This window comes from Lacerta agilis, chromosome 5 (assembly GCF_009819535.1).
Source record: "Lacerta agilis isolate rLacAgi1 chromosome 5, rLacAgi1.pri, whole genome shotgun sequence".
Lineage (NCBI taxonomy): Eukaryota > Metazoa > Chordata > Lepidosauria > Squamata > Lacertidae > Lacerta > Lacerta agilis.
In genome coordinates, this window is record NC_046316.1 from 87,579,157 (window position 1) to 87,595,904 (window position 16,748).

Consider the following 16,748-nt stretch of genomic DNA (forward strand, 5'->3'; position numbering starts at 1 on the left):
GGCGATTGGGCCGCATCCAGCACACGGGCCTCAGGCTGCCTAGCCCTGATCTAAAGGGTTGTCACATGGAAGATGGAGAAAGCCACCCCAGATTCTGCACTCATCATCTGACGCCCTTCTTCATGTGCCTTCTCCACGTGAGGTTCGGAGGGTGACAACACGAGAACGGGCCTTCTCTGTAGTGGCTCCCCATCTGTGGAATGCTCTCCCCAGGGAGGTTCGCCTGGCGCCTTCATTATATATTTTTAGGGGCCAGGTGAAAACGTTCCTCTTCATCCAGACCTTTGGCTGATTAATATTCTACAGCCTTTTAAATGTGTCTGTGGGAAGGGTGTGTGTGTTATCGTTGTGCTGCTTCGTTTTTGTATTCTCACATTTTCATCCTGTATTTTATTCTGTGAACTGCCCCGAGATCTTATGATGAAGGCTTATTTATAAATCTAATAAAACCAACAAACCAAACATATGTTTTGTGCTTGAGACATACCTTAGGAAGGCACTTTCCACAAATGCTCATTCCCTCTCAGAATAAAAGAAACTGTTTTGTGTATAGAGATGTTTTATTTTTCACTATTGAAGGCCGCGGAGCTATGTAGTTACGGAAACACTTCCGCTTAATGGGAATGTGTTTCATTGCGGATACAAAGACAAAAGGCCCGGCTGATCATGCTTGGGCTTCCCTGGGCACGATTTTGATTCTGAAGCAGCTTCTGGGAATGGTTGCGGCGCTGGTTTCTCGCGAGGGCCTTTGCCGCACAAAGGCGGCTCCCTGTGGCCTCGCTGCTGACTGTCTGGGCCACCAAAGAAGTCTGCCCCAGGAGCTTGGAGGACATTGTCTGGACTCGCAACTGGGACGTAGTAGACCGACCCGGCTTTGCTGCCGTGGAAAGGGTGGCGGTCCCCGAAGGAATCGTGCTCTTCAGAGGATCCTCCTCCTCTCCCAGCTGAGCTCATGCGACACCTGTGGCCGGGACAGCGCCTGCGGTCGCTATGCCCGCAAACCCGCTGATTTTGGGGAGCTGTGGGACAATCGTCGGGGTCATCAGGAGGGGGAGGGGAGTTGCAAAGAGGCCCATGTGGTGGCCCTGGGGGAGGTGGGGGGTAGTTACCAGGTGGAAAATGGTGTGGTCCACCAGGGGGTGGAGGAGGGTAGCAGGGTCCTGGAGGAGGGGGAAAGTCAGGATATTCTCCAGAGGAATTGTGGTCACCTCTGGGCCCTGCATGCCCGTGATGCCCATGCCCATGATGCCCATGTCCATGCCTGTGATGCCCACGATGTTTGTGATGCCCATGTTGGCGATGTCCGATGTTGTGATTGTGATGAGGATGAAAATGGATGTGGCGATGATGGTGATAAGGACCATGGTGCTGGTGGTCATGGTTGTGATGGTGATGAGGGTGCCCATGCGGTGGGTGCCTGCATGCGTGCCCGCACACACGGCAACCTTTTCCTGTATCCTGGTGGTGGAAGGGAGCACAGCCACCAGGTGTGCATGCAGCGCACATGAGAACGGGAAACAAAAGGAGAAAAAAAGAAAGAAAGAAAGGAGTTAGTTTACGAACCTTTCACAATTTTCATTGCACCAGCGAATGCACCCAACCTTTTTTTTTTTTGTTTGCCATGGAAGTAGATTGTCAGTCCTTGGACTTTGTGCTGCTATCACGCTCACCATGAAACAGCACCCTGCCATTTGTCCTCTCCATGCCTGTAAGCTATAGCGGTGCTGGTGCTCTTTACAAACCCAAACATCTCCAGGTGCTGGCCGTGTTGACTAGGGCTGATGGGAGTCCAACAACATCTGTTTGACAGTGGAAGAGATTCCTTTGAGAGATTGTGGACGCTTCTTCCTTGGGGGCTTTTAAGCAGAAGTTGGGTGGCCATCTGCCATGGGTGCTTGCAGGGGGTTGGACCAGATGACCCATTGGGGTCCCTTCCAACTCCAGAACTCTATGATCCCGTGAATGGCCACAGGTTAGGCACCCCTGCCTTAAGCAGCGTGAGGTTTCCTTAGAATCTTCTCCTTCACTTGCCTCTTTTGGCCTTATTTATCTGTCTCATCTGCACTTTTCCCTGTGTCCGGTCTGCTTGCTATAGGAATTAGGCTTTGGTGTGGTGGCACCTACCCTTATGAATTCTCTCTTGCTACGTATTAGACACATGCAATCCTTTTGGTCTTTTCTGTGCCTATTGAAGACTTTCCTCTTCCCCTCCCTCCTTAGGATCTCTTCCCTCGCAAAGTTATTCCTGTTGTTGCTCATATTGCTTAGATCCCAGAAAACCTTCCCTTCCTGCAGAGAAGTTGGATATAAGCCTAGCCAATCAGGATTGGCAGTTTCCCTGCAATGATTGCAATGCAGAGTTGGATTCGATAGATACACAGCGATGTGTTTAACAGATGTGTTAGTTTACAGCTGAATGGCTCCGATATAGCAGTCTATGTGCAAAGCTGTGGAGGAAAAATAGAAGCCGCCAGGTGATGGAGCCAGGTAGTGCACACTTATTGCAAAAACCACCCCCAAAAAACTCAGATGCATTGCTGAGAAGGAGCCTGATTTGCACTTTGGGTAGAGCTGCAACATATGCTTAATTGTCACCCTTGTAATGTATTAGCCAGCCAACCAGTGCTTGTTGGGATATTTGTGGCGCTCTCCCAGCCACTCTCGATAAGGAAGACCTTGTGTCACGCTAATGAAATGTGAGATTGGGGGTTCTGAGATGCTGCAGAAGTCAGGCAAGGAGGCTGAAATGGGCCACTTGCTCTCTTCCCCTGTGGAGTAAAGACTGAAGGGAGCTGAATTGCTGCAGTGTTGGATCCCTGAAAAGAGATTTCCTAATTTTAAGCAACGCTGCAGTTCTTCTTGGCTCATGTCGCTGTAAGTGGGTTGCATTTTCTTACAATAAATCACTAGTATAGGGTTGCCATGTTTCAAAAACTGAAATTCCGGGCACAAAAGTTGCTGAACTCCCCCCCCCCCAAAGTTGTTGAGTTTTGTTGAGTTTTTTTGTTTTTGTTTTGCAAAATCTCCAATTAATGTGAGCCACATTAGCAGCTTGTACTTCCTATTCATTGAAACTCTAGAGACCAAAAGAAAGCACAGTATAGGAGCCTCTTTGGTGCTCTCTGCTGGGTGGAATACAAATTTGCTATTGCCACTTCCTAACGGAAGTACAGTGGAACCTTGGTTTTCGAGTGTCTCAGCTGCTGAACGATTCGGAAGCCAAACACCGAAAACTCGGAAGTGAATTCTTCCGTTTTCGCACACGCCTCGGAAGTCGAACGGCTTCTGCGGCGCGTTCTTCCATTTTCACCATTCACTTTGCCGACAGCCCTTTGATTTTCGGTTTTCGAACATTTCAGAAATCAAACGGACTTCCGGAACGGATTAGGTTCGAAAACCGAGGTTCCACCGTAATTGCAGTGCACCTAAATTTTCTGCCGCCACCTGGTGGATTGGTTTATGCTGCACAGACGGTGTCCTTGAACGTTCCCCCCCTCAATGTCCCCCCCCCAAAAAAATCCTGCAGTGGTTGCATGTGCATGCTGTGTGACACGCTTACCTTAATTGCACACAGTCACGCAACTGCCATCAGCACACTGTTCATCATGCATCCACAGTGCGAGCACAGCACATGGTGCATAACATCAGCGTGCTGATGTCACTTGTGCATGTTGTGGGCCCCTGGCCCCTCAGCTATGGAGGCAAGGCGGCACGCTTGTTTCTGTCGTTGCTGCCTGCTTCTGTCCTTGCCTTAAAGGCAGGTGGGAAGGCCTCTCCCTTCAGCCACAGAGCAGGTGGCAGGGGAATCGACTTACTTGAATATCGTAGATTTCACAGGACTCCATTTCAATCACACTGGGATCTTTTGCATCCGACTCTTTAACGGCTTTCCCTCTACAGAGTCCTTTGCGCTGCGGAAAAGGAGGAAATGTCAACGTGAATCTGTGCCCCCTGCGTTGGATGGCGCTGCAGATTCTTTTGTGTGACAAGGCACCGGAGCCACAAAGTTCCCAGGAGAACAACAAAACACACTGACACGGAGTAGTTTGGTGTATGGGTCCAAATAGGCCACAACTTCATTGTTTACAGATGTGAGCGGTTCGGCTTAGGCATTGGGGTGAAGCCAAGCTATATCTTGACTCCTGCCCATCTGCAGGGAGTCCATGGAAAGGTAAACCACTATGACTTACATCAGATAGAGGCACCACCCCAAGGGGTCCCCGTAGGAGCTATGGACAGGATGTCACACCTCGGATCCCTTTAACAGGATACCCTTTCTGAGGAGGGGCAGGCGAAGGCAACAACCTCCCCTCCAACCAAAGGCTTACCCAACGCCTACTGCCACTCGAGCCCAAGATCCAGAGATTGATACCAAATGGAGAGACCCAAGCTTTGCTTCTAAAGGTGTGATCCTGTTATCCCTAAGGAAGCCATGGCCCCAACAGCCCTTGGCAAGGGAGGGAGGTTAAAAAAAAAGTGTCAAAATGCATATATTTTGAAAGAAAATGCATTTAGAGATGTAGTTTGAGAGAAAACCATTTAAATACAGTGAGACGTTGCGCTGGCCATCAGGCAATGGCTTTTTCCACCAGCCTTGCCCATCCTTCCAGCTTTGATGAACAGAGTGGAAGACTGTGAGTCATGAGTGTGTGTGAACTAAACAGTGCTTACTTTGTTTTTGGTTGCTGGTTCGTTAATGTTGCTAATGTTGTTTTGTGCAGTGCTCTTTTTTCTAGAAAAAGAGGGGCCAGAACTCACCACGAACACCTCCCTTGTTCTCTTAGAATGGCAATGGCACCCACCTGAGAGGAGTTCCGGCTGGGGGAAAAGCCCTGGTTTTGTGGATTAAGAGTGCTGTAATGCTTTGTGGTTTCTTGTCGTGTGGTTTAGCTTATTTTTTAGTTGTTTTGTTAATAGTGTTTCATAGAAGGTTGTTCTACTGAAGATTTTTAATTGTTTTACTGATGATTTGTTATTCTGCATGATTTACGCTGTAATTGTTTTTTTATTCATTCTTTTATTTATATTTTTATACATTTATTTACATTTTATACATTTTTTGACAAAGTAATAATAAAAAACAAATAAGAATAAAAATGTGCACCCCACCGCTGAGACCATTCCATTGTAACTACCCAACCTCCCAAAATTTCAACACCTCTTGCGATGGTTTGACCCCTTTCCGTTTTAACAGTATAAATTCTACAAACACCCTCCATATCTCCTCCAAATCATTTCTCCTGCATATTCCCCGTCTTACATTAATGGCACATGTTAATTTATCATTAATAGCTATATCCCACACCTCTTTATACCATTCTTCCATTTTATATTCTGCTTGCTCCTTCCACTTCTTAGCTATCATAATTCATGCAGCTGTCAATAAATTTGTGAGCAAATTTGAAATGACATTTAAATCAGCCTGGGGGAACTTCAGGCCCGTGGGCTGAATGTGTATCTCAAGACCTCTCCACAAGGCCCTTGGGGCTCTCACTAGGCCACGCTCTCTCCCCAGGCCACACCCCCTGCCTCTGCACCCTCCTCAAGTGCTGGATTACATCCTTGAACTCTGATAATTCCTCCTGCTTGTCTGGATGGGCGGCAAAGAGCTGTGAGTGTGTGTCTAGAAACCTCTCACATTTCCTCTCAAGATTTAGCTTCTAGGGTTAGCTAACTCACAGCCTGTCGGACTGGGGCTGGTGGGAGTTGTAGTCCAAAACACCCAGCAAGAAGAAGAAGAAGAAGAAGAGGAGGAGGAGGAGGAGTTTGGATTTGATATCCTGCTTTATCACTACCCTAAGGAGTCTCAAAGAGGCTAACATTCTCCTTTCCCTTCCTCCCCCACAACAAACACACTGTGAGGTGAGTGGGGCTGAGAGACTTCAGAGAAGTGGGACTAGCCCAAGGTCACCCAGCAGCTGCATGTGGAGGAGCGGGGAAGCGAACCCGGTTCCCCAGATTTCGAGTCCACCGCTCTTAACCACTACACCACACTGGCTCCACATTGCACCACATTGCAGAGGTTATGCTAGACTCTTCGCTTACCGCAGTTCCGTCAGGGAGAAATTCACACGCCGAGATATTCCTTGCAAGACTGGCTCTTGGGCACGAGGTTTCTTTGATGGTAAACTCAACAATGTACATCGTACGATCGGCCATCTGCAGGGAAAAGGCCAGGAAAGAGCCCAAGAGCATAAGCACAGCCATTTGAAATGCCAAGGCACGCCTTTCCTCTTTGCGTTGGGCCCCTGGTAGCTACACGGCAAATCTAAACCAACTGAATTTCATTAATTAACAAAAATTATATATCACATGATTGTAAAAAACAACAACAACCCCAAATCACTAACCCTCTAAAAGGTTTACAAATATATAAATTAAAACATTAAAATCATTGATTAAAAACAGTCGGAAGCAAGTATTTAAAAATATTCAAAATATGATTAAAAGATTGAAACATAAAACAAAACACTTGTAACTTCTTTGTGTCGGGATGGGTTTCCCTATACAAAAGTGATTTGAGCAGGCGCTGAACAGAGTGCATTTATGGTGCCTTTGTTGTTGGCATCTGACAATGGAGTGTGCCTCCGGGGGTGAAGTCAAACTGCTGCAGAATCACAGCACCTGCTGTGGCTGCAGAGACCCGTAACTTGGAATGGCTGCCTCCTGTGTTGTTTTTGCTGCATCAGCAGCACTGAAACAATCTCTCCAGGCCACAAGCCTGGGCAGTGTGCATGGAGGTCTTGGGCTGCCCAGACAAGAAGACCCCTCTCTCAGACTCACTGATGTGATCCAAAGGAAAGCAGAGCAAGATATTTGGCACCAGATTGGCCACAGGAGTAGCCAGAAGGGGCACCATCCAACCGCCTTAGGGACTCCACTCCAGATTTGTGTAGGCTTTACTCCTTGTGGCCTTTCCTCCTCCTGAAGATGTCCTGCAAGGTATGGATTTTTCCTTGGGTTTTGTTATGTAAGGTTTACTCCCAAAGCCTGCCAGATGTCAATAGGCACCCAGTTCCAGACTGCAGGTGCCACCACACTAAAGAAATCCATTTCTTTTGCATGCGGAACAAGCGTTATGTGGCCCTTTGTAACAGTGCCAGTTCCGCACTGTTGAATTAACTGAATAAGAAGAGTTTGGATTTGATATCCCGCTTTATCACTACCCTAAGGAGTCTTAAAGCGGCTAACATTCTCCTTTCCCTTCCTCCCCCACAACAAACACTCTGTGAGGTGAATAGGGCTGAGAGACTTCAAAGAAGTGTGACTAGCCCAAGGTCACCCAGCAGCTGCATGTGGAAGAGCGGAGACGCGAACCCGGTTCCCCAGATTACAAGTCTACCGCTTTTAACCACTACACCACACTGGGACACAGTTTGTCCCAGTGAACTCTGGGAATGTACTTGCCAAGCATTGTGGGCCTTTGACGCCATCCTAATAGCACACAGAAGAGCACACGGCCTCTTTCCTAGCAAAGAAATGGGAGATGGGGAAAGCTTCACCTTTATCCAGCAATTTAAGTTCCAGGGCAGACTGATACATACCGCACTGAAAACTTTTTTTATTTCCTCCACCTTGTAATAGTTCGTCTGGTTGCTGTCCTGATTGTATTGCTCCAAGACCCTGTTGGCGTACTTCACGTGCTCTTCAGCATCTTCTATGACTGTTACCTTCACTGGACAATCCTTGCACTCGTATAATTCAGGTGGAACTGTGAAAAGCAAGCAGTTATCAGCATTGTGTTATTGTTGCCTGGGATTGTAATTAACACGCAGGGTGAAGTCATTGATTGATAGCACGTCCGATGTCCCAGTGTCATCCTTTAATCCCTGACTTCCCTTGCTCTGTATCTTCCTCCGTATCAAATCCCAATTCTCTTCAGCAGTGAATTCTCTCTCTTCATGTGAATTACCTGCCTGTGTTTTTAAAAATACTGCATTTATACCTTTAAAAGTTAAGACAGTGCTTTTTTAAAATTAAAGCTGAAAAACGGTCCTGAAAAGTAGGTTTTTGACATCACAAATCCCTACTCAGTCACCAAAGTCTGCTGCCAGCATCTGCTGGAAAAGTGGGGGGGGGGAGGTTTCTACTGGGATCAGCTTGGGAGAAAAGATAATTCATATGATGACAATTAAGGGCTGTGGTTCAGTGGCAGACCATCTGGATTGCATGGAAAAGGCCCAGGTTCAATCCCTGCTAATAATAATAATAATAATAATAATAATAATAATAATAATAATAATAATAATAATAATAATAATAATAATAATAATAATTTATCATTTATACCCTGCCCATCTGACTGGGTTTCCCCAGCCACTCTGGGCGGCTCCCAACAGAATATTAAAAACAGGATAAAACATCAAACATTAAAAACTTCCCTAAACAGGGCTGCCTTCTAAAAGTCAGATAGTTGTTTATTTCCTTGACATCTGATGGGAGGGTGTTCCACAGGGCGGGTGCCACTACTGAGAAGTCCCTCTGCCTGGTTCCCTGTAACCTCACTTCTCGCAGTGATGGAGCCGCCAGAAGGCCCTCGGAACTGAACGATAGGGGTGGAAACGCTCCTTCAGGTATACCGGGACAAGGCTGTTTAGGGCTTTAAGGGTCAGCACCAACACTTTGAATTGTGCTCGGAAATGTACTGGGAACCAATGTAGGTCTTTCAGGACCAGTGTTATGTGGTCTCGGCGGCCACTCCCAGTCACCAGTCTGGCTGCCGCATTCTGGATTAGTTGTAGTTTCCGTGTCACCTTCAAAGGTAGCTAGCATCTCTAGAGGGCCACTGCGATTCCTTTTAGTCTAAACCACCTGCTTTTGTGTGTCTGGAATGTAGCCTTGTGCACAAAGGGTAAGACTCACATCTAGCGTTCCATTTCCCCCCCTCTGGCACCCACCCACCCCTGGTACCCATGCACCCCTTAGGAGGTTTCCCACAGGAAATGGACTTAAAAAGGTTCCCCAGCCCTGGTATTCTGAGCAAGATGGGCCCAATGATCTGTAATGCTGTGAGTGAGCTACCAGATTGCAGTGACCCATCTTTTAGTCTGTATCCTGCCTGAGTTCACAGACACTTCATTTAGAAGCTATGAATACCTGGGCTCACAGTGCAGTTGTATCTATGCAGTTTCTCTTCCTCAAGGAACCGGTTTATTTGCACAACAGCTTTACATCGCCCAAAGTCCTGGAGAAGGCAAAAGACAGACATCTTTCGGAAGCTCTGATATGAGCACCCATCTTTTCCAAAAGCAACAAGAGAAGTGTGCCGCCGTGCTCTGACGGCTACTGTAGTTTTCTTAAGCTGTGTACACATTAGCGACTTAAAACGCTGGAAGGCTGTTTCCACCGCTGCAATTGAAGTCACCTTTCTACCTTTTTGTACACATCAACGAAGGGCTTGGAATGTCTTCACCTGATGCGCATTACCTGATTTGTGTCCCTGCACCTGCAACCCCCGCAAACTCCTGTTGCATGAAGCTGTCCTCTGCGCATGCACAGTCATCTGCACATGTGCGGCGGCTGTCTCAAATATGTACATCTCAGCTTAACCGTGGCATACATTTTCAAGCTGGATGGAAGCCAGTTTGAGGGGAAATGAACCAAGCAGTAGCATTTCTCAAGGGCCCACAGGATGCATAGAGATTGTGGCTAATGACGTGCATGCTCAGCTTCAAACGCCAGAGGTGTGTGTGTGTGTGTGTGTGTGTGCGCCAGAGCTGCAGTACACATCCTTAGTCACAAAAACATTGATATCCATAGAGCAGGCATAGGCAAACTCGGCCCTCCAGATGTTTTGAGACTACAATTCCCATCATCCCTGACCACTGGTCCTGTTAGTTAGGGATCATGGGAGTTGTAGGCCAAAAACATCTGGAGGGCCGAGTTTGCCTATGCCTGCCATAGAGTATCGGCAGTATCCGTGAGTCTGCCAGAAGGAATAAAAAGATGCTGTTACTTACTGTATAGCCGTAGAACGGCCTGTTTCCACAAGATGTCCAGTTTTTCCGAGATAATACAAAGCATTCTGTTTCCAGCACATCCAGAGTTAAGTACATGATGGAATCATTTCCCTGAAAGGGGAGGAAATGCAACAAATTCAACTGCATTTCTGCAGAAGGTACTGTATTTTAGCAGTATCCAACATTTGCCATCCACCCTACCCCCAATTCTGTGCAATCCAACAGTTTTTTTTTTTTTAGTAATTCCCCCTGCGATTGGTGTGGCCTAGTTGTTAGTGTTGGACTTGGACCTGGGAGGCCAGAAATTGAAATGTTGAAGCTATGAAGCTCACCTTGGCCAGTCGTCCTCTCTCTCAGCCTAACCTGCCTTGCCAGTTGCTGTGGGAATTAAATGAAGGCGGGATGTCACCTTGAGCTCCTTGGCAAAAAGGCGGGGTATATATGCAGCAATAAATTAGGGAATTATGTATTTCTCAGCAGGCAGGCACCTTTACAGCATGCCTTGAGTTGGTGGCAAGGGGGGAAAAAAATAGCTACAAAAGGAGACTTCCCTGGATGCCAAGATCCACGTTTGGGGCAACCGCAGCTGAGAGAACCACAGCAGAGATTTAAAACAACAAAATATGCAGCAAATTAAAGTATGGAAGTATAGGTTGTTAGACTTTTAAAATATACCCTTGTGAGCAGGGGCGTAGCAAGTCTCTGCACTGCCCAGGGCGGCGGCGGCGCGGAGGCACCCCCCTGGGGGAGGGGCACGACGCGTGCGCCGCGACATCGTTGTGACGTCACAACGCACGTGGATGCCACTGAAAGGGGGGAAAGGGGAAGCTTCCCCTTTCCCTCCTTTACGTGGCTTTTTTCGGCCCAAGGGGTGGGCCAGCGAGGAGGGGGCATCACGCTTGTCCCTGGCATGACGCCCCCTCCTCGCTGGCCCACCCCTTGGGCCGAAAAATAGCTACGGAAAGGGGGGGAAAGGGAAGCAGAGCAGGCGCGTTCAAGCGCCTGCTCTGCTTCCCCTGTCTCCCCTTTCCATCGCTTTTTTTTGGCAGGGGGGTGGGCCAGCGAGGAGGGGGCATCACGCTTGTCCCTGTCATGATGCCCCCTCCTCGCTGGCCCGCCCCTCGCGCCGAAAAATAGCCGCTGGAAGGGGGGAAAGGCGGCATGCCCCCATTCGGGGCCGCCCGGTGGGGCGGGGTGGAGGGGGGGCCAAAGTGTCACCCCCTCCCCTGGAACCCGGGGCGGGCTGCCCCCCGCCCCCTTGCTATGCCCCTGCTTGTGAGTTCCTTCCAAAGTTTCTCTCTTCCCCTAGCATATAAAAAGGCTACATGTTGGGTAAGTTTTTTTTTTAAGGGTTTACTTACAAACTATCCAATGATCAGATTCATGTGCTTCCGAATAGATTGCACAAGCAGTAAAATTTACAAGCTGTTACAAAGTGGCTAAAGTTCCCAAATTATTTGTATATAGTAACTCTAATGGCTTGTGAGAGTCATATGGTTTGAGCTTGGAGCAACCAGCTCAGTCCTCTTTACAAGCTGAGCTTCTCAGGTAGACTGGAGGGGGACAAAGGCTTGATTACCTAGTCCATCCCAAACATGACAGCTATTTCTATGACATTAACCTCTCCATGCATCAATTAGATTTAAGCATGTTGGTTATATGAGGTGGGTTATCCCACCAACCCCCTCTCCGGCAAATATAACAGTTGCACGCACAATTAATGAACCACCCAGAGCCCCATCTTGACTCATTCCCAAAATGGTTTCTTGGTAGCGGCTTGGTCAGAATGTCAGCTATCATTGGTTTGACATTTCTCCAATTCGCCTCACATGTATAGAGGTATTTCACACCAATGTGTTCTTGCATGAAACGTCTCGCTTTGAGACAATTTCAAACAGCTTTGGTTGTCCTCCATAGAGCCTGCTAGCTAGGGAAGATGGGATTTGTAGTGCAGAAAACAGCTGAAGGCCCAAGTTTGGAATACTCTGGTGTAGACAATGGGCCAGAGGACTCAGTATAAGGCAACTCCCTGTGTTCATAAGGGGAAAAGTCAGCAAAGAGGCCAGTCAGAAGAAGAAGAGTTTGGATTTGATATCCCGCTTTTCACTACCCGAAGGAGTCTCAAAGCGGCTAACATTCTCCTTTCCCTTCCTCCCCCACAACAAACACTCTGTGAGGTGAGTGGGGCTGAGAGACTTCAAAGAAGTGTGACTAGCTCAAGGTCACCCAGCAGCTGCATGTGGAGGAGCGGAGACGCGAACCCGGTTCACCAGATTACGAATGTACCACTCTTAACCACTACACCACACTGACTACAGTCAGAGCTGTAGTACTTACCACATGTTGTATGTGAGCATCGGCAACACGCAAGAGGGTGAAAATATAGCCATCCTTGCGGTGCTTATTGATCAAGTCGAGGGCCAACCCAGCATCCTTTTCTATTCCTGCATCATTGCAGTCTGCAGAAACTACGGCGGCTTGGTTTTCGCCATTAGAACAGAGCAGCACCGCTATAAGCACAGCAGCTGCCAGAAGCTCCATTTTGACCGTGCTAGAAACTGGCTTCCTCTGGAGTTTACATTTGAAGTGCCCTTCCAGAGATGCGCGCAACACGCAGGCGGATGCTTAAAGGCGCACCGTTTTATACCGACGCAACACCTGCAAGGCTGAAGCAGTTGCCTTGATCCGCAGTCAAGGGAGGCAAATAAATAGAAATGAATCATTAATGGAGGGAAAGGAAGCCAAACAGAACGGCATTCAAGTTGGCCAAAGTAGCCATGTGTGAAGGAACAAAGGTATGTGGGTTTTGGCTGAAATAAAAAAAAGTCCGCAAACAGGGAGGCAGCTGTTTTTGCACAGATGCGATGGTCTCATGAAGAGAGTGCATCTTGCCTATTCTATTTACTTAGAATCATAGAATCTTAAGAGGTGGAAGGGACCCCCAAGCGTCATCTAGTGGAAACCCCTGCGATGCAGGAATCTCAACTAAACCATCCAAGCAAGATGGCCATCCAACATCTGCTTGAAAACCTCCAAGAAAGGAGAGTCCACCACCTCCTGAGGGACTCGTGTTCCACTGTCCATCAGCTCTTCCTGCCAGAAAGTTCTTCCTGACGTTTAGTTGGAATCTCCTTTCTTGTAACTGGAAGCCATTGGTTGGGTCCTGCCCTCCAGGGCAGGAGAAAGCAAGCACGCTCCCTCTTCCATGTGACAGCCTTGAGATGTTTGAAGATGGCTACCATAACTTCAGGATTTCTAAACTGCTCTACATTCAAGGGATACCCAAGAGGTGTGCAGGAATGGAAGAACTGGGGGAAGGAGGGGTTTAGCATCGAGAGCATCTTTGGGGTTTTATGCCTGTAAGATTTTGCAGAAAGGGAGGCTGCTAAAGTGGTTGTATCTGCCGCTTTCTGAAGTTAATGGCTCCAATCAAGTCGGTTAAGTATCTCTTTGTAAGACCAAGGAGCACAGGTGACTGGAATTGCCATAGAAATGGTTAGCTGGGGATGCTTCAGATCTAGAAGGGGGGGGCAAAAGGGAGCACAGCTTTCCCCTCTTTTGTGGTTGGAGATTATGTTATCACTGAGTATAAGGGAACATCAGGCAGGCACTAAAACATTTTTGTTAAGGCAACCTTATCCAGACACATAGATGTTGACATATTTTAAACTTTGTTACGATTATTATTATTTTCTAAAAAATTTTTTTAATAGTAACAAAGATTGTTTTTTTTTCTAAACTTCCTTTTTAAAAAACAAAACAAAACATATTTTTTTAACTGATAATTGTAATATTTCTTGTAAGCTCGTTAGAGGTTCTAATTGCATCAAGTGGGATATACATTTTGCTAAGAAATAAATCAAATCAAATAAACAATGGAAATAGGCAGTCTTGCATGGGGCTGGGATGAGTTTGACTTGCTCTTTGTGCTGAATCTAAAACTATGGCTTTTTGAGAGCCCCTAGAAACCTAACAGGGGAACAAGATCTACTGGAATGTTACTGCTGTAATCCTTCCATCTCATGAATCTCATATATTCATATATGTGGGGGAGGAGAATTATTGTTTTGTTCTTGTTCTTGTTTTTATTATGCAAATTTGTGATTTGTCTTGTATTCTTATGCTGTGAAACACCCCGAGATCTTCAGATAAAAGGCAGTATACAGATTTAATAAATATAATAATGATATATCACAAAGACGCCACCATCTTCAGTGATCTTCATTTAAGGAAGCCATGCCTGAGCTGTGGACTAGCATTTCTGAGTCTCTCGCTGCTTGGAAATTGGGGTGCGCATAACAGAGACCTTTCGGGGAAGTTGCCTATTGGGCAATGCAGAGCTGCAACAGGCTCACATGTCCAGCGACTGAATTCCTCCCCAGCTTTGCGAAAAGTCCAATGCTCACACAGCCTGACTCTCGCTTATCTTGTTTTCTTTGAACCTTTGTATATTGAATTTGGCACCAGTCTCATTTTTTAAAAAAACTTAAAGGTAAAGGTAAAGGTACCCCTGACCATTAGGTCCAGTCACGGATGACTCTGGGGTTGCAGCGTTCATCTCGCTCTATAGGCCAAAGGAGCCTGCGTTTGTCCACAGGCAGCCTCCGACTAAGGTGCGTCTGGCGAACCAGAGCAGCGCACGGAAACGCTGTTGACCTTCCCGCGGGAGTGGTACCTATTTATCTACTTGCACTTTGACATGCTTTCAAACTGCTAGGTGGGTAGGAGCAGGGACTGAGCAAAGGGAGCTCACCCCATCGCGAGGATTCAAACCACCAACCTTCTGATCAGCAAGCCCTAGGCTCAGTTACTTGCATATTAGATTCACATGAGAGAAAAGCAGAATTAGGTTTTGTTGCCAAATCACAGACACAATCTTTGCTCTTTCGTATTTGGACCGTGTCACGCTCAGCTTGTGTGCACACGCACACACACACACACACACACACACACACACAGCCTACAAAAAGGATGCCCATTATTTTACAGGGTGGCCTCCATTGCTCATTCAAGGAAGTGAGCTGTTCGCGAGTGCCTGATGGTGCTTCAATCAGGGACCAGGGTTCATGTGGTACCAACCCTGCCTGCCATCTTTAGATTGCAGAGTAGCTTGATCCACTGGTCAGATGCTAGTCAAACAAAACCATGAAGGGTGTTACCCTGGAGAAAGCAAAACCTGCTTGGCATCTGTCTGTCTCGGGAGACAATGGAGAAGTGCTTCGTTGTCAAACTGTTGGAAAGTTGCAGCATCTGCTGTAGCTGTAAAGACCGATATGGGAGAGACGTTTTGTTGCAGCTGGGGCAGATGAAGGTGTGCTGCTGCAGACGCAATGTGGCGTTTCTTCTCTCTGCGCTCCTCCCAGCGACCATTCCTCCTCTGGTCACTGCTGTGGATACACAACCTGACCGTCTGTCTCCGCGGCCGTCACGGCGGGGTTGATGTTGCCAGCCTTCGTGCCATGTTTGCAGACATCTTTGTAATATAGAGTTGATCTGCCAATGGGACTGGTGCCCAAAGCCAGCTCCCCATAGAATGTGTCCTTGGGGGGAAAGCAAAACAGAGGAGGGGACAATAGCCTCAACCCTCACTCCTCACAGTCCGGCGGAGGGCTCAGAGTTCCCTTATTCTGAGATCAGGGGTATGGGCATACATTGCATAAATGCCTAGACTCTTGGACATTCTTTCCGAAAGTGCATAGGAGGCCAGGTCAGTGAGCATGATTCCCCCCAACCTCCATGCTGTGGGGAGGAGGGCATTCATTCTGCACAAAGACGACCCCTGAAAATAAGAAGCCCAAACTTACCCGCAAAAGGACCAGCCTCTCGGGACCCTTAAGCGACATGCCTGGGGACGCAGAGTGTGCTCTAAGGGAGCACTCCCAGGGCTTAGTCTACCTGATCCTCTCACTGCACTAAAAATAGCACCCAGGGGCCTACTGAGTCGACGCACAAGAAGGAGGGCAGTAGCAGAGGCCCTGCATGATCTTCAGGAGTTTTATCAGCGTGCGGGAGATTACATGGGAGGCTGGCTAGGGTCAAGCTGTTATTATTCCCTGCGGGTGGGGGGGAAGGAAGAGTCTACTGGGACAGTGCTCAAGTCAAGGACCACCCTTGCCTCCTTCTGTGTAACATTGCAGCCTGCAGAAACCGTGGACACCTGGTTTTGGGCATCAGAACAGAAGAAAGCTGCCAGAAGTGCCAGGTGCTCACCTTACCCCTTCTGTGCCCTGTGAAGACTTTGCACCAGGAAAGCCCCCACAGAGGCACATGGGTTGACGCTCAGCAGGACACCGACTTGTTTCGTTTATTAAAGAAGAAGAAAAAAAAGATATAGCATCAGTGTAATTAAGGCAGCTGTCTTGATCCCTGGTTGAGAAATGTAAACAGAAAACGAATGATTTATGCAGAAATGGAGCCAGAGCAGAATAGCAAAAGAGGAACGTTGGATTCATGCCGGTTGGAATAGCAGGTGTGGCCCAAGTATCGCAACAGGTAGTTGTGTGGGTGTTATGGGCCCACTGGAGGAACAAAGGTGCATGGCTGAAATAGCAGTTGTGTGTATTGTGAAATGCAAAAGTGCATATATTAGGGTAAATTATATTGGGCATAAATATGAGTATATTCATGAATTGGCCAATGACTGCATGAGTGGTTGGATGACTGACAAGCTCTTCTGCATACAGGTAGGTAGCCGTGTTGGTCTGCCATAGTCGAAACAAAATTTAAAAAATCCTTCCAGTAGCACCTCAGAGACCAACTAAGTTTGTTATCGGTATGAGCTTTCGTGTG

The 16,748-nt window shown here is 47.5% G+C and overlaps 1 protein-coding gene across 1 annotated transcript; it reads right to left on the reverse strand.

Moving 5' to 3' along the window:
* Positions 1-541: 541 nt before the first annotated feature.
* Positions 542-12,601, reverse strand: HRG (histidine rich glycoprotein). The gene is made up of 7 exons (XM_033150748.1): positions 12,297-12,601; positions 9,960-10,070; positions 9,097-9,184; positions 7,545-7,711; positions 6,046-6,159; positions 3,816-3,911; positions 542-1,458 (listed from the first exon to the last, which is right to left on the reverse strand). Exons 1-7 carry the CDS (start codon positions 12,498-12,500, stop codon positions 631-633), a joined length of 1,608 nt encoding a protein of 535 aa, XP_033006639.1. The 5' UTR covers positions 12,501-12,601; the 3' UTR covers positions 542-630.
* Between the last annotated feature and the right edge of the window lie 4,147 nt (positions 12,602-16,748).

Excerpts from the sequence above, each read along its gene's own strand:
- HRG (XM_033150748.1), bottom strand. The coding sequence starts at position 12,500 with ATGGAGCTTCTGGCAGCTGCTGTGCTTATAGCGGTGCTGCTCTGTTCT. Across the intron at positions 10,071-12,296 it reads ATGCTCACATACAACATGTG|GGAAATGATTCCATCATGTA; the intron begins GTAAGTACTACA and ends CTCCCCTTTCAG. Across the intron at positions 3,912-6,045 it reads TTCTCCCTGACGGAACTGCG|CGCAAAGGACTCTGTAGAGG; the intron begins GTAAGCGAAGAG and ends CCTTTTCCGCAG.